Here is a 26,482-nt window from a genome sequence, read left to right as displayed (position 1 = left end):
ACAGACAGACGGACTGGACGGCTGAAATCCAGCTCTTTTGTAAACTGAGCTCGTTGCCGGACACAGATATGAGTTTTGATTATACAGATGTTTAATATAGACGTTTTAATTTCCCCTGTGAGACAATCACAGCTCTTTTGTGGGCAGATTTAATTGAAAGTGAGATCCTCAGGACGTGTGGGCATCGAGACGTGTTCTTCCTCTTGATCACGCTCACATTTCCAGACGGCCTCGCTGTGCTGATGAGGTTGACGTAATGCGGCGGGAAGAAAGTACAAAAACACGCCACAGGAAACTGTAAAAATGTTCTGTGAACTTCCTTTATTAGAGAGGAACTTCATTTGCATCTTAAGTGCTGATTTGGATAATGAGTGTTTCAGATGTGTTGTGTGGCAAGAAAAATAGATATTTTATTATAGATTATATAGTACAGATTTTATTTTAGATGGCATTTTAATTTAGATACAAACGTTTTTGATATATTTTATAGATATAAATATAGAAAAACTGATTTTATAGATCTATTTTATAAATAAATATTTTTCTAATAAAATTGTTCAGAAGTTTTATTACCCTTAAGATTATTAAACCTAAATGACCTTTACTGTGAGTGGGGGGAAAGATATTTGCTGGATAATAGTTTTCAGTTTAAAGCCCAACAAATGCTACACTTTAAAAATGTGTGTGTGTATGTGTGTGTGTGTGTGTGTGTGTGTGTGTATATATATATATATATATATATATATATATATATATAATAGTGATAATGGTATTGCACTTTATTTAGTTAGTTTTTTAAATAAAAGAACAAACAAAATAATAGTGTGATAATACTATTTTTAAATAAAAGGGAGAATTAATACAAATACAATTATTTTATAGTAAACCTAAAAATAAAATGCTGATATTTACTTCTTCTTCTACTTCTTTATATGAATTTTCATCATTTTCAACCTTAAAATCAGCAGGCTTTTTTTGGGGCAGGTTTCCAGCAAGTAAGTATGTGCTCTTCCAGGTTTAGCGCACACAGTTTTGCCGATCTAAAATTGTAATTGTGCATTAACAGCTGTCAACCATGCCAGTACTTATTTACACAGCGCATTTTTTATTTCGGTCGCACATGCGGACCTGCTGTAAGATGAATGAATCTCTTACTTACATCACATGTACATCTGCACTTTGTTGATTATGATGAGAGAATTCATGACTCGTCTGTATGCTTCTAATTGACCATTGCATCCATAAGCTCAACAGAAACGTCTGATTGATTAAAATGTGCAACACTGTAAAAACACTTAAAAGAAATGCAACATCCAAATACATGATCCAGATCTAAATTTAATGCACTTTGGTTATTTACAAACCAGTTATTTAGGAGTTTTCAGTGGTTCATAAGATCATTTAGAAAGTGTAAGTAAATGATTAATAAACTATTTAAATTTATAAATCTTATTATTTAGACACGTGATAATAGTTGCTCAGTGTGTTAATAAATGCTTTATTAACACATATTCCTGCTGTAATTCATGATTAAGTCAGGTAGTTATGAAACATGTAGTAGTTGCCAGTCATCTGTTTTTGTGAGTTCATCTGAAGTGAGGACTATTTATTCCTTATAAAGCATTTACAAAGAAGATTTAAAGGCTCAGTTATCTCCCAAACACAACACAGAGGGATGCAGAACTCAGAAATATGTTTTCAAGATGTAAAAAATAAACCTCTGCAACTTCATAGAAAAACGTTTATAAACTGCTTACTGACTATTAATGTTGGGACAATGCTTTATAAAGGATGAATTGACTATTTGCTAATGCTTACCTAATGATTCATACGTGCAGTTATTATAAAGTGTTACCCATTTCTTCTTACTTTTTTTTTTTTAATTCCCATAATTTAGATTTACAGTTGTACTCAACAATTATTTTAATTGACAAAAATTGTTTTCACAATACAATATTAAGAATTTAAGTAGAAGATGTGCTTGAATGTAATGAAAATAATGTCACAATGCCAAAAATAAACTTTCCCTTAAGCAAAATATAAATTCTACACAGGGAGAATGTAAATTGTGTAATTTGATTTCTCACATTTTCACCTGAGAACTTCTCAAATCCATTTGGAAATAATTCAAAATGATGCAGAAAGTTGGATTATAAGTATTATAAACTTATTAATGGTGGGTAATTCTAGAATTGGGGGTACATTTTGCGTCTCCCAGGTAAACCTTCTGTTATTTTTAAAAAAACAAAAACTTTGCTGAATCAGTTTTGAATAATAACACAAATTATATTATCACCAAAACAATGCATTTATGTATATTAAGGGACATTTTGTCTTGAAAATAATAACTGAAAGACTGCCACTACACCTATTATTGACTGTCTTTGCCTCCAGATTCATACATTAAAATTATATAGTTGTTACATTTAAAATGGTTTCAGTTTCAGAATCTGGCAGAAAATGTTGCTGTTTTTGGTCTTTTAACTACAGGTGGTCAACTCTGTTTTCTGATGTCAACTCTGTTACCATCAATGTCAACTCTGTTTGTTTAAAGTTTTTAAAAATGATAATTATATGTGTTTTATTGTTAACAAATTGATCAGAACCTAATTAGCCTGATTAGTACTACTACTACATGAAATTATAAAAAATGTAATTCATTTTGAAAGCTATGTTTAGAGAAAATGCACACCATGTTGGCAACTTTTCATTTAAACGTGTTGATATTTTTACTCTAAAACAAAAAGTCTATATATTATTAGGTTTAAAGTTGAAGTAATGGATTAAGAGACAGATGTTCTTCTAGGGAGGACAGGGTTTTAAATTGTGTTACATTTGTTAACTGTATATGTTTGACCCAATTTATCTATAACTGAGTTGACAGATTTTTCTGTTAGTACGTTGATTTTCAGAATAAATATTTAAAATTTTACGTTTAAGAACAGCAAATATAGAAAATATTAAATTTAAAGTGTGTTCTATGAAAATATATTCCATTTTTTTGTTTTCTTTCTCAGCTTGAAATGTACCCGCAATTCTAGAATGAGTCTGTAGTTAGTTTACTGTATGTTTAATGTAAACTTATTTAATGTAAGTATTGTGAACTCATTATAGCTTTAGACCTGACCAAACCACATCCAGCTCTCCAAACCCACACCAAAGTCCAGTTTCGTTTATCTCCCTCATGTATGTTCAGAATTATTGTTAATAGATCAGAGTCACACAAGATGACAAATTAAATTTCATTCAAAGCTTTATTTTCTTAAAAAAAAAAAAAAAAAAAAAATTGTATGAATCATGAGCCGACATGAATCCAGCAAAGAAAATGACTGACATTCAGAAATGTATTTGCATACAGACGGTTATTTGGATAATTATATGCACAAATGTCATGTTATGTCAAACTTGTAGTTTTTTTATTCTTTTTTAAGTTTTTCTATTTTTTTTAGCAGCACTGTATATATTTGTATAGATCCTGTAATTTTCTGCAATATTGAAGTATCAATAAGCCCTATTTTAATCACATTTTAACCTTGACCACTTCATTTAAATGCTTCTTCTGATGTTCAAATATAGTGTAAATATTATATAAATGTAAGTAGTAAATACTAAACGTGCTAAACAAACAAACAAAAAAACAATAATAAAGTAAATTTAAAGAAAACACAGTCAATGTTTGTCTTCATCACCTCACGAGTCATGAAACTGAATTATATAATTGACCTTAAACAAGTGAAAACATGATAGAAGTTCAAATAGACATGAAAAGACTTTAAATGGAGATCATTCGAGTCCAATAACAGAAAACTTCCTGATTGTAACATTGAAATATACATTTTCTGTGAAGCTGCTTTGAAACAATATTTATTGTGAAAAGAACTTTACAAATAAACTGGAATTAAATTGAATAATTTGAGTCCAAACAACTTGATTAAATTGGTTATTTGACTCACACACAGTGTGTAATTACTTAAAAATGTTTCAACCTTTACGGGTTACAAATTAGATGACAAAAACTTTATTTAGTAACATAGGTCTGGTTTCACAGACAGGGCTTAGAATAAACCATGATTAGGCCATACTTAAATTACAAAATTTAAGTAATTTTTATAAACGTGCCTTAGAAAAACACATTGTGTGTGCATCTTGAGACAAAACAAAGGCACTGATATATTTTAAGATCAGTCAGTGCGAGTTTCGTTCTGTTGAAACAGCTCAGATTTGCATTTTAGTCTGGGACTAGTCTTAAACCTTATCTGTGAAACCGGGGGATAATCTATTAGATTACATGTTTTTAGTATTGTATTCTGAGTACTTTTTGATTACTTTATGGTCACATGAATAATTGACTGCCATTGTGTGAATATGTAATCATTAAGAAATTAACAGGCATCTGGTTATTGGCATTTTAAGGTAAAATGTAATCTAATTACAAGTGCTGAATATTTGTAATCTGGATTATATGTAATCAGTTACTCTCCAGCACTCACTTGAAGCAGATGAAGTTGTTTTCTTCAGTTTCAGGGCGGCTGATCCAGTGATTATCGCTGGTCCGAATGGCTCCAGATCTGACCGTATTAACGCAGTCGTCCAGTTCTTTGTCGTAATTAGAAGCCCACTGATCGTAGCAGATGGTGTGACCGCTGACCCAGAACCAGAGTCCCACTGTGCAGGAGTGACGCAGACCCAGCCACACGTGATTGGAGGAGGCGCTCGCGGTCACATTCATCACCCGCCGCTGCATCTGCTCTGAATCCACCGACACCAGGCCCATGTCCCTTTCTCTGCAGTATCTCAGAGCTTCAGTCCACGTCTTATTCTCTCGGATCAGAACCAGTTTATCTGCAAACACAAACAAATGAGCAAGGATACAAAACATTTAACTGTTAAATACAAGAGTTGGTGCCATTTTAGTATCACTGAGATAATATAATACTTTTTTCAGTACTTTTTATTACATTAGAATTTTTATTATGCTTTTTAATAATATACTATCATTATTATTATAGTTCACTCAAAAATGAAAATTCTGTCTGTTTTCAAACCAGGTTTGGTTGTTCCAAACTGTAAGACTTTGGTTAATCTACAAAACAAAGATGAAACACATATTTTAAATGAAATCTGAGAAGTTTCTATCCCTCGATTGAAAGTCCTGGCAACCGAAACTTAGAAGATCCAAGTAGGTCATAAAGGCGTCAAAAACTGAATCCATATGAATCAAAGTTTAGTTAATAAAGAGAACGTCTGTTTGAAAATTTCCTTCGATGTTTTCGGAGATGTGAGCTCCAACGGTCGTTCAGCACTCATGAACCCGCAGAGAGAGCGCCTCACCTCGGCCAGATCTTCTGGAGCTTGCCGCTGGCTCTGATTTCTCTATAGTGTGTAAATATGAGATATAATTCTATTGGGTAAATCTCACGAGCAGTCTTTCGTCTCATTAATCTATTAATCGTTCCAGAGCAAATAGTTTTGGAATAGGGCAAAATCTTATCACGTTATATTTTATAGCTATAACTTTAATGCTGTATATAGTGCTGCCTTTGTACTTGACTGAATTGCCTAGCAACTTTTATGATGGCTGTTGTTTATTAAATATTGTTATTCAATAAATAATATTTTATATAATAAATAGTAGTATTTAGTATTGGGAAACAGTGTGTGTTCGTGATGGTGATTTATAGTTACATTGTTCCACCATTAGATGCCGACAAGAGACTGTTTTTAAGAGTGAGTCAGCAGTAAAGACTTTTATATTGAAAGAGACTGAAACACTGTTGTGAAAAAGGAAGTAATTTTTTCTTTCAACAACAGCTTGTAAGACACAGCCAACAAATGCACTGAGCAGTGCTTTTAATGGAAATCACCCTTAATAGATAAAAGGATAGTAAGGCAAAGATATCGCTTTCCTCAGTAGACATTAAAACTAATGTTTTATTGTGAATATGAGATTGAGCTTGTGGGATTACAAATTTATTTAAATGTTTAATTTAGATCCCTATGTAATAGTGTACAAACTGAAGAAGTTATATACATTGTATTTAGCATTTATGGTGAAGATGATGACATCAGATGAACGATTCAAGAGGTCCCTGCCAGTTCCTGTTCTCTTATTGTAAGTGAAATGAGCCAGACGACGGAGACTCTTGCCTTTTGTTTGTAATTGCTCTTGCTGCCCCTGCCCCCGTCTTTGGGCAGTTAGGCTGATTAGATTAGGAGTCGTTAAATGGGGCAGTATGCTATACCTGAATACTTCATTTGCATGTCTTAAGGTTGTCACCCAGGTGCTTGGGTTCCATTCCTAAGCACTGCCCCCTAAATGTATATAAACTACAATGTATCACTGCTTTAAGTTAGATTTTCGATGACTACAGCTACCGACAGCTTGTGTTCTCAATAAAAAAATCCTGCTGAAGATACAACCCGAAGTCTCCTGGTCTTCACTTCTGAGTTGCCTAAACTTTAGAAGACATAGGTTTACAACAGATGGTGCCGTGACCCGGATAGAGTTCCAGCTTCCTCACCTGAATCCAGATTGAAAACTTCAAGCTCAAACAAAGATCTGCTTCCAGACTGCATCTTTTGGAATCCAGCGAAAACTTCAAGCTGAACAAAAGATTTCCAGACTGAATTTTTCTCTCAACTAAGGTTGTGGTGAGTGCTGTCTCTAATCCAAAAGAACCTTTAAGACCAGTACAAATTTAGTTATCCTCTGCGCCGACAGAGAAGAGTTAACAGACAGCTGTAGGGTTTGGTTAACTAAGTTTTCCTCTAAAAAAATGAACTTTTAGAGATGAAGTTACCCTCTGTCCAGGCAGGGAAGTTTAGCATCAAGTGCTAATATTGTTTTATCCTCTGTTCTGTGTAGGCAGGGAAGATTGGCATTTACGTGCTAGTTATTTTGGTTTATCCTCTTTTCACAGAGAAGTTTAGCATTTCATGCTAATAATTTTGGTGTACCCTCTGTTGATCAGAGAAGTTTTAGTGTTTTTGATTGTGTGGTAACAAAGTTAACAATAGTTAAGCTGTGTTAACAAGTGTACCCTCTGTTGATCAGAGAAGTTTTAGTGTTTTTGATTGTGTGGTAACAAAGAAACTCACAAGATGGTTAGAAGGAATGCTAGGCTGATTCAAACAACAGAAAAGGATGGTCTTGCGACTCCATTGTGGTCAGATAGTGAATTCAAAACACTGTTAGGGGAACAAATGAACCTAATAATCACTGAGAAAGTTAGACAAGAACTAACGCAGAAATATGAGATCCATCCAGACAAGACTTGGTCTGTAGATGAGTGTAAAAGGTGTTAGGAGCATGTATTCGCAAGAACAATGTTAAAGGCATTATCTGCTGCCACAGAGAATTTGGTTTAGCGCTAGCTACACAACAATCTCAGCGTAACTCAGAGCTAGAGAAACAGAACAAAGAGCTCCGTGCTAGAGTATCCTATTTTACTAATAAATTGAACCACAACAAAGCTTCAGCAAAAACTGATGTGGAAGAAGTTAGTCAACCGAATGACAATTATCCTGACTTACAAGCTTTCTTTGAAAGAGATGTAATCATCCAATCAGTAATTGATGTGCCTGTAGATTCAGTGAAGGTATGTGGCGCTAAGAGACGATCTCAAGGAATTGAGGGAATTGAAAGTGTTGCTCCCAACTCTTCTGTTGTGCAAGTACAAACTGTTGCCAAAACACTAGGACCTAAAGATATAGAGAGACTGTCTCAGAGCTTACCCTCAGCACGCACAGATTTTTCTGAATTTAGAAGAGCATTGATCAACAAAATGCGTCTCTACGACATGTCGTTAGCAGAAGTCACACAGCTGATGTCACAAATTCTAACTGAATCTGAATTCAACAGTTTTGAGTCTGCTGTTACTTCTGAACTACAACATGCTCAAAGGTGATTTGAGAGAAGGTGTTTTGAAAATTCTAAAGAATATCATAGGACCCAAGATAGACTGGTCCAGAATCACTAACTGTGTGCAAAGGAAAGAAGAAACTGTGAGTGAATACACTGAAAGGTTTTGTCAGTCAGCTGTAACTTACAGTGGAATAGTGGATGATCCTGAAAGTGTGCTTGATGACAAAGGACCACTAGTTCGAACATGGTTTGATGGCCTTTTATCAGAGTACAGATCAGCTTTGCCGTTCTTAGACCTAACATGGTCCACTGGAAGCTTGCAAAACAGCTTGGACAGCTTAGCTACTTGGGAAAGAGACTCTGATGTTAAAGCCAGAGTAAAGATTGCAGCAGCGTCCTTTAAGGTCAACACAGAGAACCGACAGAAACGTAAGTGTCCTAAGAAGGAGGGCAGTTGTTATTACTGTGGTAAACCTGGACACTGGATGAAAGAGTGTAGGAAAAGCAAAAGACATTAGGAGAAATTAACAGCTTTACTCAGCTTCTACTCAGTCTACTTGGTACTCTGAAGCAGCCCCTCCCGCTTCACCGAACTGTTGGAGCAGTTTGCTCAGGTGTTAACTGTTAGGGCTGTGAGTGCTTAATTCCCCAGTAATGTACAACAAAGCTGAAAGATTCTTTGTAAATAAAACTACAGGAAGGTTACTGTCACTTCCTTCCACTGAGAGAATGCTAGTTAAGTACACTCACAGCCTTCAAAGCTATACTACAGCACACTCCAGTCACTCACCTATCCTCTCTGGGTTATGATGTTTGTTATGACTGATGTTCCATTAGAGGATGGAGATGTCACACACTAAAGTTTGCACACCACCTACAGGGATAGGACAGGACACATGGACCAGTGAGGTACCCAGGGAAGAACCGAAAGCAACAGGCTTCGGGGGCCAACCCTGTGGTGAACATTCCCTCATAGGCCTTTCCCCATCCACTAGTCCACCCTCACCTCACTGTTCTTTAGGTGTCTCGTGAATTAAGAAATAGGGAAAGAAGGAACAACAATAGCAGACTCAGATTGAACAGAGGATACAACCCTAATGTTTGCAGTCTTTAGAACAAATACTGCTCTGTCTTTTGTTTTCTTTCTTCCTCTGTGCAGATACCACATGATGGCTGTCCTGAGACCCATACGCGCCGAACTCCTCACCTGCGTATGAAGCCACAACCTCTAAAAGACAACGAGACCCACTGCCGAGCCAACTGTCACGAAAGACAGAACAAAGAAAAAAAAAAAAAACACAACGCAGAGAATCACATACGGGAACTTCAGTCATCATCAACATGAACAAGATTGTCGTATTATTAACCATCATGGACATCACGCTAAGTGTAGACCCCAGAAACAACATATTCTTAGAGCTGATGAATATGTCAAGAAATGCCTTGTTTGCTGGAAAGAACGTTTGCATGCCACACGCACCTTCAGTAGGAGCAGGAATCCCATGGGTGGCACACCATATCTCCAAATGTGATACGTGTACCTTATTCGATCATCATACCAGTGGATTATACAACAAGGATACATGTCACAACGTAACGATTCCTCCAGCTTCTACGTGTTGCATTCCTGGACTACCATCCTGCAACCTAACTTCAGCTACTCCCATCATGACAGATCTACTCATGCCAATGATGTTCTATTGGTGCATGGAAAATTATGCTCCAGCATCGACTACACTGGGTGAAATTCCTCGTGAACGTTGCAGCTTTGTGATTAAAAGAGGAACCAAATTCAATGTGTACGTTACTACATCAGTTACGAAAGAGGAGAATGACTTGTCTCTACGGGAACCCATCCCTACCGAAATTTTTTGCTATAAATCAGTTGTGTATGATTCCTCCACCGACTGGCACTTTGTGGTTATGTGGAACTTCTGTCTACAGCATCCTACCCAGCCAATTCAACGGCAGGTGCACCCTGGTTTATGTTCTACCAGCTATCAGAGAAAACACACACTCCACCTCAAATTCTCCACATCTACAAAATTCAGCTTCTACCAACAAAGAGGGCTGCATTCCAGGACTCACTTGTGTACAAACGTGGTGGTCAAGAACTCTTGGAGCATTAATCCCATCGTATGGCGTCATGCAGGCTCTCGATCAAGTCAGAAGCCTGTCGGATTCTGTACAGAAATTGGCCAATGATACGGTTTTGGCCCTGGGCAATATCACGGACACTCTCGCTTCACACAAGATGATGATCTTACAGAACAGAGTGGCCTTGGATTACATTCTTGCAACACAAGGGGAGCCTGTACCATTATCGGCCCTGAATGCTGCACGGTTTAATGGATCCAACCAAGAACTTGAACAATATCCAACAAGACATCCTTGATCTTTCAGTAAAATTACACCAGATGACTGAAGATAATTCTTCATGGTTCGGAAACTTGTTAGGTAAACCCTGGCTGTGGATCAAGGACATAGGAATTCTGCTGTTGTTTCTCATACTGGTGTACTATCTATGCATCCACAGTATCAAGTGTTTCGTTCAGCAATGACTTCCGCCTCTCACGAGGAAATGACAGTTCCAACCAGAAAAGATTATTACCCGTAAGAACTTCACGGACCATAATTGTATGTTTTGTTTCTGTGTCAGCATGCAGTTCGTCCCTACAGACAATCAACACAGAACAAGTGCTATGTGCCTGTAACGATCACAAGTTACAAGAATAAACTTTTAAGTGTCTAAATTTGTATTTTGTGAGAGTTATTAGAGCTCTCAAAGGGGGAATTGTGGGATTACAAATTTATTTAAATGTTTAATTTAGATCCCTATGTAATAGTGTACAAACTGAAGAAGTTATATACATTGTATTTAGCATTTATGGTGAAGATGATGACATCAGATGAACGATTCAAGAGGTCCCTGCCAGTTCCTGTTCTCTTATTGTAAGTGAAATGAGCCAGACGACGGAGACTCTTGCCTTTTGTTTGTAATTGCTCTTGCTGCCCCTGCCCCCGTCTTTGGGCAGTTAGGCTGATTAGATTAGGAGAGGTTAAATGGGGCAGGATGCTATACCTGAATACTTCATTTGCATGTCTTAAGGTTGTCACCCAGGTGCTTGGGTTCCATTCCTAAGCACTGCCCCCTAAATGTATATAAACTACAATGTATCACTGCTTTAAGTTAGATTTTCGATGACTACAGCTACCGACAGCTTGTGTTCTCAATAAAAGAATCCTGCTGAAGATACAACCCGAAGTCTCCTGGTCTTCACTTCTGAGTTGCCTAAACTTTAGAAGACATAGGTTTACAACAAGCTGAATGAATACTGTGTCAGATCGGTATCAGGTAATCACAGTTGCTCAGTAAATCTCTCTCATAATACTCTACTCCAGGGCCGGCGCTAGCTATCTAGGGGCCTCCATAACTGTAACATCGCCTATACACCAGTTCACCAGTCAAGACGGGCAGAAATACTAGCCTCATTGTTCATTGGATATAGTTGAATTGTCACTCATCTGCAATTATACCAATTAATGTTGGAGTTTCAAAGCGGGTCCCGCCTTCTGAATGTTTGCGTAATGAACACATCTTTCAGGTGCTGCGAACTATGCGATGCAAAAGACTAAATAGGCACTCAAAGAAGTAGCTGCTAATGCAGATGTGTGAATTGTTGTCATCTATTTTGGAGTGATATATTTTAAATATAAACTTCGGTCAGCGTAATTTCTGGAAAGATCATTGACCGCTTTATTTCAAGTTTAAAGGAGTGCGAGTGCCGTTGACGCACCCAGACACGACGCTTTGAATTTGCGCGTACAATGAATGACATTGCGCCGGGAGCTGACTAGCAAAATAGCTACAAAAGTAAAAGCAGAGAAATTTGTACTCAAAGCAAACACACTAGAACATTTTTTTTAATGGTTCAAATAAAGCATCTCAGGTGTATGTTCTAAATTTGGCTGATAATTAGGATTGCTGCTCTAACATAACATTTACAATTTCAGTTTCAACTAACTAAATAACTTTTTTTCTGCTTAGTAGCCATTGTGTCTTTCTGTTTCATTTGATTTGTGTATATATGTCATATTTAGGGTAACAATGCAATACTATTAATATTATTAATATATTATAATATAATATTATTGATATGAATAATATGACAATATCTGAAGTCAATGTTGATTAAATGGGAGGGGGAAATCTTGCCCATGCTAGGAAAAAAATGATAAAAGCACTTACTGAAGTGGTATTCTGGAACTGTGATTAAATTAAATAAAACAGCAAAATAATAATACAACAATGACATCTTCATCAAACAAAAAAGAGATTACCTTAGATAAAGTTTGATGAATATGTACATACAGTACCGGTCAAAAGTTTGGACCCATTACTATTTTTAATGTTTTTGAAAGAAATTTCTTATGCTCATCTAGCCTGCATTTATTTGATCAAAAATACAGAAAAAAAACTGTAATATTCAGCAAGGATGTATTAAATAGATAAAAAGTGATAGTAAAGACGTTTATTTTTAAACAGCAAAAATCCTGAAAAAAAGTGTCACAGGTTATAAAATAAACATTAAGCACTGTTTCTAACGGTGATAATAAATCAGCATATTAGAATGATTTATGACACTGAAGACTGGAGTAATGGCTGATGAAAAATCAGTTATGCGTCACAGAAATATATTTTAAAGTATAGTAAAATAGAAGATATAATTTTAAATTGTAATAATATTTCACAATATTATTGTTTTTTTCTGTGTTTTTGATCAAATACACTGTAAAAAAAGAAAAAAAAAAAAGAAAGTTGAGCCAACTTAAAATTTTAAGACAACCAGCTTCAGTAGATTTTTGAGTTTTCTCAACTTGTCGTTTTAAGTTTATACAACAAAAAAATTGAGAATCTCCCTCAAAAATCAGCTGAAGCTGGTTGCCTTAAAATTTTAATTTGGCTCAACCTTTTTTTTTTTTTTTTTTTACAGTGTAGGCTAAATCCAAGCTTGATGAACGTAAGAGACTTCTTTCAAAAACATTTAAAATAGTAATTTTCCAAATTTTTGTACTGTATAAGTATAAATATACAAAATTTTAAGTTAAATGTCGTATAAATAAAAAGGTTAGGAATCATATTTGTTTCAAGTGCTTTTTATTGCGGGTGGGGGGGGCCTCCAACATGATTTTTGCCTAGGGCCTCCTAATGTCTAGAACCCTGCTCTACTCCACATAATACACTGCTTTTACTACAGGAATACAACGTTCCTTCGTTACTAGTTTTAAAGTGACGTTTTGGAATTAGTAACTGAGGCTTGGGCTCAGCTGTTAAACTGTCAACTTTAGATTTGAATCCATGGCGGATGGAAGTAGTTCTGCACAAAAGAGGGTTTTTAAAGACACCAAGTTGTTGTTTCTTATGTAATTACACACTTGTGCTGTCAAACTGTTGTATAAATGCAATATCACACTTGTAGACGTGAGATATACACACGTGTATATCGGCACGCTGTGATTACATACGGCACTACCTATGAATCACAGCCGTGCCGATATACAGCCATATCTCACATCTACGAGTGTGATATTGCTCATATATCTTACAATTTTAAATCAGTATTTAACCTTAGAACAATCTCAAAGTAAAAAGAGGTTCTAAAGTGTGATTTTGTGGTGGCTATGCTTTAAAATTAAATTATTATAATCTTAATTCAAGTGAAGAAGGATTTAGAAAGTCTGACAGTAATCATTGTTGAATGCTACTGTAAGGTTAACCCTGCCTGCTTTAAATGTTTGAAAATGATGAGAACATTATACTGGGTTCCTACGGGGTATAGAGCATATAGGACAGTGCACACTGAGCTACCTATTGTGCCATCAGCCCATTTCGCAGCGTGGTTTCTTGGCCGTCACAGAGTATGCGTTAAAGAGACCTAAGGCCTTGAAATATTGCATACTGCCCTAATGAAAGCCACATTTTGAACACTTTTTATAGTACCAGTCTCTTTTTATAGACCCTTGAACTTGGCAAATTTTATGCCAACAGCCCATTTCGTGTCATGGTTTCTGCGCCTCCACAGAGGATGTGTTAAATTGGACATTATGCCTTGATATTAGAGGTAATACAATAAGAAAAGCCAAATCTTGAGAAAGTAGATCTCTGTTAATTCATGTGCATCCATGCTCTCATGTTATTCATAGTGATGCAAAAAGGAAATAGATTATATTGTAATGCATAAGCATGCAAAAAAATTCCCATGCACAAAGGAATAGTTTCTCGAGGGCACAAACATTTTTCTTGTGTGCATGTATTTTTTAAATTATTTTTTACAATTATTTTAGGGACTCTGTAGGTTGTCACTTCGAGAAAATCAATTAAAAAACCCTGAGAAAATATATTTACAGATGCCTACTGTATACCAAATTTAAAGCTTAAAATAATGCTCTATGAACCATTTACGTTAACTATGATCTGAAAATCTACTGAGAGGTTTGGAAATTTGAGTCTGGAAAAGTATGGAATTTTAAAATAGAAAATGGGTAGGAACCCTGATTATACATTTAGAAGAGTAATCAAAATATGTAATCAGCTGCATTACTTTATTAAAGTAATTGAAATAGTTACATTTTAAATAGGGTAACTTGTAATCTGTAAACAATTCCAAAGTAACCTTCCCAACTGTGCATTGAGCACATTTCCAAAGTCCCTTTGAGGCAAGTCATGGCCATCTTTAAAAAATTCTCCAAAACTGTTCACCAAGCTTGCAATTAAATTTCATATTTGGAGATACCTATGGAATCTGATAAAAGCACAGTACTAGCCGCACATCTCAGAATGCTGACTGTTTCTAAAACAACCAGAGCTCTTCCTGCAGTGACACATGACTTTACCAATTATATTACATGTGGTAAACATGGAGGCTTGAGTGCATGCCAACATTTTTGTGCTTTATTTGATGCGTGCTGCAGCTTCACATTTATTTCTGTAACGCTTTATACAATACAGATTGTTTCAAAGCAGCCTCACAGTAATAAACAGTAAAATAACAGAATCAATAATGCAAAATTAATCAATTATCAATTCAATCAAGCTATAAATCAGCTCTTTTAAGTTTTGGTTACCTGGATTTTCAAATCTCAGGTTTCTTTAAAAAAATATCTTAAGTTGTGTTGCAAAGATTAACCAAAGCCTTATGGGTTTGGAACAACATGAAGGTGAGAGAATGCGAATTCACAGTTTTGGGTGGACTAACCCTGTCACTATAATAACCCAGTCCACACGTGAAGTTATAATGTGCTCGTTGAACTTCTCCTGTAATGATGAGAGGGTTTCTGTAGTTTGACATGTAGACGTTCAGATGATTGATCTACTCACCATCATAACACACAAAGGGATGTGATTCTCTACAGTATTCGTCTGTCCATTGTCCTTCATTACTGATACCAGTTGATGCACAGATGCTGCTTCTGCCCTCTCTGTTATTGGGTTCATCTTGTTTCCAGTGTAAGAATGTGGCGGTGCTGTTATCTGACCAAACCCAGAATCTGTGCAGACCGATCCAGGCTTGTTTAGGTGAAGTTAGGCTCTGGTTTATGATGTTCTGGATCTGATGATTCTCGCTCTGATTCCTCACACTGGCCAGATCTGTGTGTTTCTGTCTGCAGTATTTCAGAGCTTCAGTCTTCTTCTTTAGCTCCTGTACACGGACGAACCCTTTACTGCTGCCTTTAAAAGAGAAAGACATTTGTCTGATACTGATTTATAGTAAAAACATTTTAAAAAAATCTGCTGTAGACATATCTACAAATGCAATTATGCTTTTAGTTTAAAAACTAAAAGTGCTATTTTTTTGGGACATAAAATAGTATGTCATTTAGCACATTTATCTGTGTTGTGATCACATGTTTTTATAACACTTTATTCAAAATACATGTTGTTTCAAAGCAGCATCACAGTAATAAAATAACTGTCAATGTTGCAAACTTAAATCAGTTACTCAAAAATTAATTTGTTATAAGCAGCTCTACAGAAGATAATAATATCAATTTGGTTAATTATAGTGCAAAGTTAATCAAATATGAAACATACAGCTGAACTCACCATTATAGCAGATGAAATGATTTTGGGTATCACAGGCTATATCATGCCATTCTCCATCATTGTTCATATAAACACAGTCTCCATCTCCACCTGGTTGTCCTGGTTTCCAGTTCCTATACTGAGACTCATCTCCTCTGTAGAAGTCAGAGTCACTCAGAGACCAAATCCATGCGTCCTTCAGCCCAATCCAGACACGGCCAGCACTGCTGTTCACTCTCTGTATGAGCTCTTCTGTGTCATTCTGTTCTTGTATGTTATTGATAGTGACCAGATCTGTGTGTTTCTCTCTGCAGTAACTCTGAGCTTCAGTCCAGTTCATCTTCTGATTCACAAAGTGATACTGACGCGGAGATGAACTGACCACGACTGAGGAGAGACACATTCACACAGATCTCAGACTCATTATATCCACACTGTATTTCAAGAGCTCAGAGTTTCAGTATGTGTTTGATAAAGTGCTCTGAATGATGGTTTTGTACGTTCAGTGTTTCCACAGGATTTGGTGACACTGTGGACCTCTAGTGGAAGAAAACTGAGTGTATTTTAAAGTTAAACGCATGAATGTGGTGCATTTCCAGAGTTTTGATCTTCAGTGACCAAACTGAATTCTTTGTGTGGACTTCAACATGAAAGTCGACTCAAAGCTCTTTTAGTTGTAATAGAAACACTATCATATCACATTCACAAGCCAAATTTATTATATTTTAATATAACAATAATAAAAACAACTTTTTTTACTCAAATTATTTTAAAAAATAATTACAGAGAATCAGCAAGTATTACACTGGATTAAATGTGAAATGTAAACAAAGACTGAAATAATATTTTCTTGTAAAATGTACTGCAATGTTGTATTGTATGACTTTTAAAAATATTTTAAAAGTGTTTTATTACCTCTGAGACAGAAATATATTACTATTGTAATACAACTGCACTGTGCAATTATTGTTATTTTTTTTATGAGTAGAAAATTACAATATTTATGTCTTAGTATGCAAGAGTTAAACACTCAAACTTTAATTGAGACTGAAATCTACAGGCCGCTGCAGTCTAGAGGACTCTTGGGAAACACTGCTGATGTTTTGTGGTTTTTATGTGGTTTATTACAGTAGCAGCTCAATCTCCTGAACAACACACACGATTACAGGAATCATTCAAACACACTTGAACACCGTCAGCACAGCACTAACACTAACTATCAAGACTAGTACTAGTCAAGCACTCATTTAAACACTCACTCACCTGTGAGCAGAAGAGACAGCAATGTGATTCTCTCCATTTCTGAGGGAAAAACAGACATCAGTCTCAATAAATGATGCAGACGCTGAACATCTGACCAGATCCAGAACATCAGATCATGTCATTTCTGCTTTATCATTGCTTATTAGATTCTACATCAGTTATAAATACACACATGAAGCTCCTGAAGCTGATGTGTGTCATGATTCAGTGTGAAAATACACTGAAAATACATTAAACTTACAGTAAAAGCAGCTGTGGTTGCCAGAACTTTTCAGGAAAAAATATACAGCAGCAATATTTTAGATTTGACAGATTTAAGTTATATTAACAGATATAATGTTAATGTAATGTTTATAATGTTGTATAAGTTGCTAATGACATTCAGAGTTTCTTACCTGTAGATGTTGTGATTCAGGTGTGTTTGTGTTTCTTCTTTCATCAGGACAGACTGATATCACCGATCGTCTCTCGTTCTGCTCCTCCCATCTTTGCTTTTCCTGGAAAGAAAAACTCCCTTCTGTGGTTTGTTTTTTTTCCTCCAGGTTTATTTCCTCCTCTCTTGCCCAAACATCTAAAATACACTTTTAATTGCATCTATAGGTTTCAGTTACAACACATAGGTTTTTTCGTCTACTTCAGCAGCACTTACATACACCAAAACTTACTGATTACAGCTTCTGCTGGTTTTTAGTGTGGGGTTCGTTCACATTTCATTCACACTGATTTATACAACATTTTACTCCTAAAAACATGGTGAAAAAGTGTTTGTTTTGTGTCTGTTGATGTTTTTTGGAGTGATAAAAAGAGATCCTTTAACTCTAATATGTCAGCAAAATCAAAATTGAATTTTGAATCAGGCTTTAGATTTCTGTTCTGCAAATGTATGCAAATTATAGCATATTTTGGCAATACTTCATTTTTCATATTTAAACATAAGATTTTAGAAACCATTTAATACAAAAAATACAATATACTCTGTAATACAATGTGTGCAATTCTTAATGTAACCAATCAAGAGGAAGTACGCTGATATTTATTATTTACATATTTTACCCAAATTCACCTGCTGTCCGGACTTAACCATATTTTGGGGATAAACCTGTACCTAGAAGTGAGTTAAACTCGCAAAACCTAGTTTTGGAGATGTCCTCATATGTAAAAATAATATAAAATAGAAAACATTTCTGTTATGGTTAGTGTGTAGGTTTTGTTATAGTATACAACTACCTCTATTTTAAAATAATTGATATCTATGCATTGTCAGTTTTTATTTCTCCAGGCAAACATCTGAGATAAAATTGAGACTTCGATTAAACGTGAAAGAGAATCTGCTGAGGTCTGGACGAGCACAACTATATTTTTGGTTATTTTTTGAGTAATGATTTGAATGAATACTGATATTATTCTAGTCTTCCTCGTCTCTGTTTATCTCATGTGTCTATGTTTTTTCCCTATTAATTTACATATTGTTGTTCATTTTTTATGCAGCTGCTGGTCACGAATGTCCCAGTGTCCCTCGGGGAAGAATAATCAGATACAGGACAGATTGAATCTTCTGGACAGAATTTGAATGTGTGCCGTTCTTCATCAAGATGATGATGATGATGGTAAAAACACAATAGAACCAGGAAACCAGGAGCACTTTTCAGGTAAAATATGCAAAATCGTCAGTAGCTGCATTTCCATTACCCTTCAAATTGAGTAAACTGAAATTGTGAATATGCCCAATATAAACGTCAATTTTTCAAAAACTCCCATATATCGCAACAATCGTTTTTATGCTCGCATGAGGTGTTTTTTTTAGGCAAAAAGGAATACTTTGCAAAACTGCAATGGAAACATTTATCAAATATTGCAAAAGTTTTGTGCAAATGTGTAACGGAAACAGACTTATTAAAACTAACAAAATACGTCAACCGAAATAAAATTAAACTTTAATTATTATTAAATTATTATTATATACCATTGTATATACTGTATACCATTGTTGGTCCTGTAATCTTCCACAATATTTACACCATTTCATTTAACTGCTTCTGCTGATGTTCAAATATTGCGCAATTATTTCATGAAGTCACTCAATGAATATTTATTATCATTATATAAAATCATTACATTTATCCATTTATGTTTACATTCATTGTAGATGATTTCATACAGGAACATCACGCTCACTTTGTCATCGAGCCAAAAATATTCATAGTCCACAATGCCAAGTGAGAGGACTATAAATGCACAGTAATTAAGGAAATTAATGAGACACAGGTGAGCAACATAATCAGTAATTATAGTGAAAAATGAGAACATATGTAGAAACCATGCACGACGACCAAGGAAACTGAAAGGAAACACAGGAATCAATGAGATGCAAACTAAAAGCCTATGAAAACTCAAACTGAATGTGACACATATATAAGAGCATCTTAAATATTTTCTATCAGTGTCCATTTAGAGATTCATATCAAGTTGCATGTATTATAATTACATATGATTATGTTTGGAGTCATTTTAGATGGATTTCACAGAACATATCAGTTTCACAAAAGTAAATGTAAGTGCTAAATAATATGCACTAAACAAAGAAAAAAAGACAGTTAATGTCTGTCACCTCATGAGTCGTGAAACTGAATCATATAATTAACCTTAAACACGTAAAAACATGATAGAAGTTCAAATAGACATAAAAAGACTTTAAATGGAGATAATTTGAGTCTGAAAATGTCCTGATTGTAACATTGAAATATACATTTTCTGTGAAGCTACTTTGAAAACAACATGTATTGTGAAAAAAAAAAAAACACTTTGCAAATAAACTGGAATTGAACTGAATTAAATTGAATAATTTGGGTCCAAATGACTGATTTAATCTGTACAACACATTTAACTTTTATTTAATCAATATTTTGAAATAGATTTTTTTCATTTAAATCTTTTTTATGCATATACAGTATACTTATTATTATTATTATGTTTTTAATTTTATTTTAGTACATCAAGTTAAACTAAATGAAAATGAGAAATTTAACTTGAACCATGATTTTTATTTTATTTTTTTAATTAAGGGATAGTTCACTCTAAATTTTAAATTCTGTCATCAATTTTTTAACCATGTTGTTCCCAACCCGTAAGACGTTGGTTTATCTTCAAAACAAAGATGAAACACATGAAAATACTTTTAATGAAACCTGAGAGGTTTCTGTCCCTCCATTGAAAGTCCAGGTAACCAAAACTTAGAAGATCCAGAAGATGTAAAAAGGTTATAAAGGCGTCAAAAACTGAATCTATATGAATCAAACAGTTTAGTCTAGATTTAATTTAGGCTTTTATTTGCATCCAAACAATAACTGATACACATGCGTAGAGCACCGATGAAATCGCCTATGAAATCTGACAACTGTCTCATAAATGTTGCTCAAATAACATTAAAAAGCTTATTTTTTTAGGCTAGACCCGCCAATGCGCATGCACAGTACTAGCCTGCTCGTCTCAGACCGCAGCCAACCGGAGCGTCTCCTGCAGTAACACGAGATTTTACCAATCAGCGATTGGCTCTTTCTTTAGAAAGCGGGACTATTCCGCCATATAGTGCGTTGCACTTTCTCACATTCATAATTCATGGGAGTGTTCAACCGTCTTTGTATATCCAAAATCTTTGATATTACATATGTGACCCTGGACCACAAAACCAGTCTTAAGTCACTGGGGTATATTTGTAGCAATAGCCAAAAATAAATCCATTTTTCTTTTATGCCAAAAATCATTAGTATATTAGGTAAAGATCATGTTCCATGAACATATTTTGTAAATTTTTTACCGTAAATGTATCAAAACTTCATTTTTGATTAGTAATATGCATTGCTAAGAACTTCATTTGGACAACTTTAAAGGTGATTTTCTCAATATTTTGATTTTTTTGCACCCTCAGATTCCAGATTTTCAAATAGTTGCATCTCAGCCAAATATTGTCCGATCATAACAAACCGTACATCAATGGAAAGATTATTTATTCAGCTTTCATATGATGTATAAATCTCAATTTCGAAAAATTGACACTTAAGACTGGTTTTGTCGTCCAGCTTCACAGTAATACAATAAAATAAGAAAATCAATAATGCAAAATTCATCAGTTATGCTGACGCTGACAAACAGTGCCGTTGTGCTACGGGCGTCCCGAGTTCGAATCCTGACTTTCCTGATCCTATCTCACTCCCATCGTTATAAAGGCAAAAATTCCAAAAATAAAAACTTTAAGAAAATAATAATAATTCAAGCTACGAAGCATCTCTTTAAGTTTTGCTTCTCTCATGTTTTTTAAAAATATCTTCATTTGTGTTGAAGTTGAACCAACTTCTTAAAGGTCTGGAACAACATGGTCAAAAAGCCCTATAACTGTAATAACCCAGAACACATGTGAAGTTATAATGTGCTTGCTGAACTTCTGAAATGAGGAGAGCGTTGCTGTAGTTTGACATGTAGATGTACAGCAGATCTGGGCCCGTATTCATGAAAAATCTTAGTGCTAAGAGTTGCTCCTAGTAACAAACATCTAAGAAAATTCTTAGAAATGTGGGCGTTTCCTCTTAAAATTAAAGAAAAGATCGAAGTAAAGAAATTTAATAAAGATAAGAAAAGTAAAGAAAAGTAATTCAGAACGCATCTTAACCCTTAAAAGCGGTCTTAAGGTCCAAAATGGTTAGGAGTACAGACGAGGACTTTTAAGAGGTTTAAGAGTTTCTTTAGCAGTGGAGAAAATGAACAAAACATGAAGAAGGAGAAGAAATGTGTTGCACACAATGCATGCCAGTGAGTTAACAAGACGCTACACATTAGATTCTTATTAGAGACACGCTAACATCACCGGCACCGTGCAGAAATGCAATAACGCCAGAAATGAACATAATCACTACAATAATTTCATTAACATATTTAGCAACTGGATAAATGCAACTATGCTGCAGTGATGATTTGGGTCTGTCACAACCTTCTATAAGCAAAGAGATCACACAAACATTTAACGCTGTTCATTTCCTATAAAATATGTTAAGTATGACAGCATGGTAAATAAAAAAATTAAGAATATATATACGTATATAATGTGTGTGTGTGAGAGAGAATTACGCCTGTAATTTCAATGTGAAGGTTTCTAATAGACCATACTCTTAAAAGCGCTCTTTTATTTCCTTCTTGGACAACCAACCAATCACAGCCTTCAAAAGAAAGATTTCTCAGATTGGTCCTGAATCACTTTTAAGATACGACTCCTAGTTAGACGTTTTGAAGCTAAATTAGGAGCTCTCTGAGAGGACTCTTAGAAACTTTAAGAATACGGGATCAGATGATTGATCTACTCACCATCATAACACACAAAGGGATGTGATTCTCTACAGTATTCGTCTGTCCATCGTCCTTTATCACTGATACTAGCTGATGTGCAGATGCTGCTTCTGTCAGCTCTGTTATTGGGTTCATCTTGTTTCCAGTGTGTGAATGTGGCGGTGCTATTATCTGACCAAACCCAGAATCTGTGCAGACCGATCCAGGCTTGTTTAGGTGAAGTTAGGTTCTGGTTTATGATGCTCTGGATCTGATGATTCTCGCTCTGATTCCTCACACTGGCCAGATCTGTGTGTTTCTCTCTGCAGTATTTCAGAGCTTCAGTCCAGTTCTTTAGCTCCTGTACACGGACGAACCCTTTACTGCTGCCTTTAAAAGAGAAAGACATTCGTCTGATATTGATTTAGAGTGAATCATATTCCTAGTGGAATTAAATAAAAAACAAGAAAATACATTTGTTCTTTCTGTTCTCATTTACCAAGAACTAAAAGACAATTATATGTTGTGCATTTATGGGTCATGGATAATAAAAAACAACTTTTATTATTATTACTTTACATGAAAATAGTCAATATAATTTTCCTAACGTTTCTGTGTGTTGTAATCACTTAGATCTGAACTCACCATTATAGCAGATGAAATGCCTTGCTGTATTACAGTTTATATCATGCCATTGTCCATCATCCATATAAGGGCATTTCTTCAACTAGGGGCACTTTTAGCATTGTGAAGTTGAATAAAAAAAAACTTGTTCAAAAGTCACGTAACACAGTCTCATAAGTTTAACTAATTTGTCTAGTTTTAAGGTCTGTAAGAGGACAAACTTAGATTACAAGAGAAATTGTTAATATTTTACATTTTTCCGACCTGCAATGAACAAATGTCATTTCCACCACATCTCAATATTCAGATGATTGATCGTGGGGGGAAGTCGTGGCCTAATGGTTAGAGAGTCGGACTTGTAATCCAAAGGTTGCGAGTTCGAGTCTCGGGCCGGCAGGGATTGTAGGTGGGGGGAGTGACTGTCCAGCGCTCTCTCCACCTCAATACCACGACTGAGGTGCCCTTGAGCAAGGCACCGAACCCCCAAACTGCTCCCCGGGCGCCGCAGCATAATTGGCTGCCCACTGCTCCGGGTGTGTGTTCACGGTGTGTGTGGGTTCACTGCTGTGTGTGTGCACGTTGGATGGGTTAAATGCAGAGCACAAATTCCGAGTATGGGTCACCATACTTGGCCGTATGTCACTTCACTTTCACTTTCACTTTCACTTCAATATACAGCTGTTATTTTAAAATAGAATAACTTATTCCACTCAAGAATTGTCTAAGATCATTTTTGTAACTAGTTTTACCAGTTTTTCCACAATGTACAATAATTATACATTTGTCAATGAGATAAATGAACTGCCCTGAGGACCAAATGCTGAACTGTACACCTGTCACACTCTGAAATGTAATATTGGTTTGGGTAAGAGCTTATTAGAAAATAAATAACTTTAAGTTTTATATTAAGTAGAGCATGATCTCATAAATTGTGGATACATTTTTAATGTGTGATGAGAACTTTTACAATATTTTAAAAAAATGTGTGGTGGTGGAAATGACAATGAATTAATGTGAATGTAGAGAAACAGCAGAGATATTTATTAGAAAAGTCTTAAACTCAATTCACAAAGTCATTAAACATATCAATTGTACTTTGTAACCATGAATGTCATTCCCAGCACAGAGGCAGTGTGGTGCAAATGACATTTCTGTAGTTTTTTGTGAAAAAATGGAAGATAGCTTCACTGAATAGCTTTGAATTAATACTTAGCATTTCATGCATGAAAAATACTCTTATTTAACTTAAAATGTTTAGCTTTTTAAAAACACCCTTGAAGGTACAGCATGTTTGGAAATGACGTAGAACAAATGTATTAACTGATCAAGCAATATTTACCTTGATTTTTCTTCCATTTGTTGTTGATGAAAATTAAAATTTCCTCCATGTCCAACATGTGCTCTGATGTCACTGAACAGTGGGAGGCACACCAGATCCCAGTCACCTGAAAATACATTACACTTACAGTAAAAGCAGCTGTGGTTGCCAGACCTTTTCAGGAAAAATACAGCAGCAATATTTTGTTTCATGGATTTGAGTTAAATATACAGTAAAATCTTGCTGTTAACTCGTTAAACATGGTTTTACCTTTGGCATTTTAGTCTTTTACCGTTGAGAATATATATATATATTTTTTTTGCAGTGTATGCTGCACATTTCTGCTTTCAAAACCTCCTGAATTTGTATTTATTTATTTTTTACAAAATGTTAGTTTTATTTTCCTGTTTTACTTATATAATAACTCAAATTTAAGACACGCTTGTTTTATTGGGAAATTATGTGTGAGAAAACCTTTATGGGGTTATCACCGTCACCTTTGGATCGATCTCTGGATATTAAGTACATTTTTGGTAATTTTCTTGATAATGTTTTAAAGCCGTATATAATTAAACTGAAATAAATAAATTAATAAACACTCAGCAACAGATAAAACGAGCAAGATCCACACATTAACTATATTGTAGTTATTGTAAAGTTAAAACAGTAGTAATTATCTTAATTCAGAGTTTCTTACCTGTAGATGTTGTGATTCAGGTGTGATTGTGTGTTTGTATTTCTTCTTTTATCAGGACAGACTGATATCACGGATCATTTCTCCTCTTTCTGCTCCTCCCATCTTTGGGTTTCCTGGACGGGAAAATTCCCTTCTGTGTTTTAGTTCTTTATTTAGGTTTGTTTCCTTCTTTCTTGCCAAAGACACTGTCTCTCTGTGTGTGTGTGTGTGTGTGTGTGTGTGTTTGTTTATATTAGCGGAAAATCCAAAATACACATTTAGTTTATTTTATTGCAAATTTACAGATCAACAAAATCAAACAATTAAACAGTTAAAGAAGAAAAGAAAAAACAAAACAAAAAAAAAAACGGTATAGAATGTATAAAATTATTATATTTGTAAAAATTCAGAAAGTTGTCTGTTAGGGTTAGTGTGTAGGTTAGGTTTAGGTTATAGAATCCATAACTAGCTCTATATAAAAACAATAGATGTCCATTTTTATTTCTGCAGGGAAACAGAAACTTTGAGACTTGATGAGACGTGAAAGAGAATCTGCTGAGGTCTAAAAGAGCACAAGTGTATTATTATTATTATTTTTTATTTGAGTAATTGTGTAATGAATTATATTAATGAACTGTTAATATTTTTGCCTTCCTTGTCTCTATCTCCAGCGTCTCATGTGTCGGTGTGACATTTAAATTATTTCCCTATTAATTTACATATTGTTCTTACAGATCGAATTTTCAGGACAGAATTTTAATGTGTGTCGTTCTTCATCAAGATGATGATGATGGTAAAAAAACACGACTGAACCAGGAAACCAGGAGCGCTTTTCAGGTAAAATATGAAAAATCATCAGAATCGGAGTGTTTTGTCTGATTAAAAAAACTATTGTTAGAAACAATATTAAAACTTAGTTAGCCTATTAGTTATTATTAGTTATTAAAACTAATAAAATATGTTACCTGAAATAAAATTAAACATAATATTTTAGCTAGTTGCAAAGGGAACATTTCTCATCTCTGTTTAATTTAACTTCTTGTATTCAAATAACTAAAACTAAAAATATATACAGTGCCTTGTGAAAGTATTTATACCCCTTAATTTTAGTCACGTTTTATGATGCTGCCTTATGTTAAACTGCTTTAAATTACTTTTTTCCCCGATCAATCTACACTCTATACACCATATAATAAACAGGTTTTTTAACATCTTTGCAAATTTATTAAAAATAAAAAAAATTAAATGATTCCATTGCACAAGTATTCATACCCTTATCTGGGACAGTTGAAATTTAGCTCAGGAGCTTTCGTATTATTTGTAGATGTTACTACACTTCGA

The 26,482-nt window shown here is 34.9% G+C and overlaps 1 protein-coding gene across 4 annotated transcripts; it reads right to left on the bottom strand.

The window, feature by feature from the left end:
• Positions 1 to 764: 764 nt before the first annotated feature.
• LOC131531660 (macrophage mannose receptor 1-like) lies at positions 765 to 25,442 on the bottom strand. 4 transcript variants are annotated; one of them, XM_058762594.1, is made up of 7 exons: positions 25,163 to 25,442; positions 24,487 to 24,592; positions 17,606 to 19,548; positions 17,211 to 17,249; positions 15,969 to 16,334; positions 15,243 to 15,593; positions 765 to 4,842 (listed from the first exon to the last, which is right to left on the bottom strand). In XM_058762594.1, exons 4-7 carry the CDS (start codon positions 17,245 to 17,247, stop codon positions 4,487 to 4,489), a joined length of 1,110 nt encoding a protein of 369 aa, XP_058618577.1. In that variant the 5' UTR covers positions 17,248 to 17,249; positions 17,606 to 19,548; positions 24,487 to 24,592; positions 25,163 to 25,442; the 3' UTR covers positions 765 to 4,486. The 4 variants fall into 4 exon arrangements, with proteins under 4 accessions (XP_058618577.1, XP_058618578.1, XP_058618579.1 ...); XM_058762595.1 differs by having other exon boundaries at positions 17,606 to 17,791; XM_058762596.1 differs by having other exon boundaries at positions 17,606 to 17,707.
• Positions 25,443 to 26,482: the final 1,040 nt, after the last annotated feature.

The sequence above is a fragment of the Onychostoma macrolepis genome, chromosome 23, assembly GCF_012432095.1.
Source record: "Onychostoma macrolepis isolate SWU-2019 chromosome 23, ASM1243209v1, whole genome shotgun sequence".
In the NCBI taxonomy this organism is placed as follows: Eukaryota; Metazoa; Chordata; class Actinopteri; order Cypriniformes; family Cyprinidae; genus Onychostoma; species Onychostoma macrolepis.
The sequence above is the reverse complement of the archived record's forward strand: the minus strand, read 5'-3'. Positions and strand labels throughout refer to the sequence as shown.

Bases quoted from the DNA above. Each gene is read 5' to 3' on its own strand.
- LOC131531660 (XM_058762593.1), bottom strand. From the start codon at position 17,319: ATGTTCTGGATCTGGTCAGATGTTCAGCGTCTGCATCATTTATTGAGA. The intron at 16,335-17,210 runs GTGAGTGAGTGT...GTCTCTCCTCAG, and splicing joins GCTGTCTCTTCTGCTCACAG to TCGTGGTCAGTTCATCTCCG. The intron at 4,843-15,242 runs GTGAGTAGATCA...TTGTGTTTGCAG, and splicing joins TCCCTTTGTGTGTTATGATG to ATAAACTGGTTCTGATCCGA.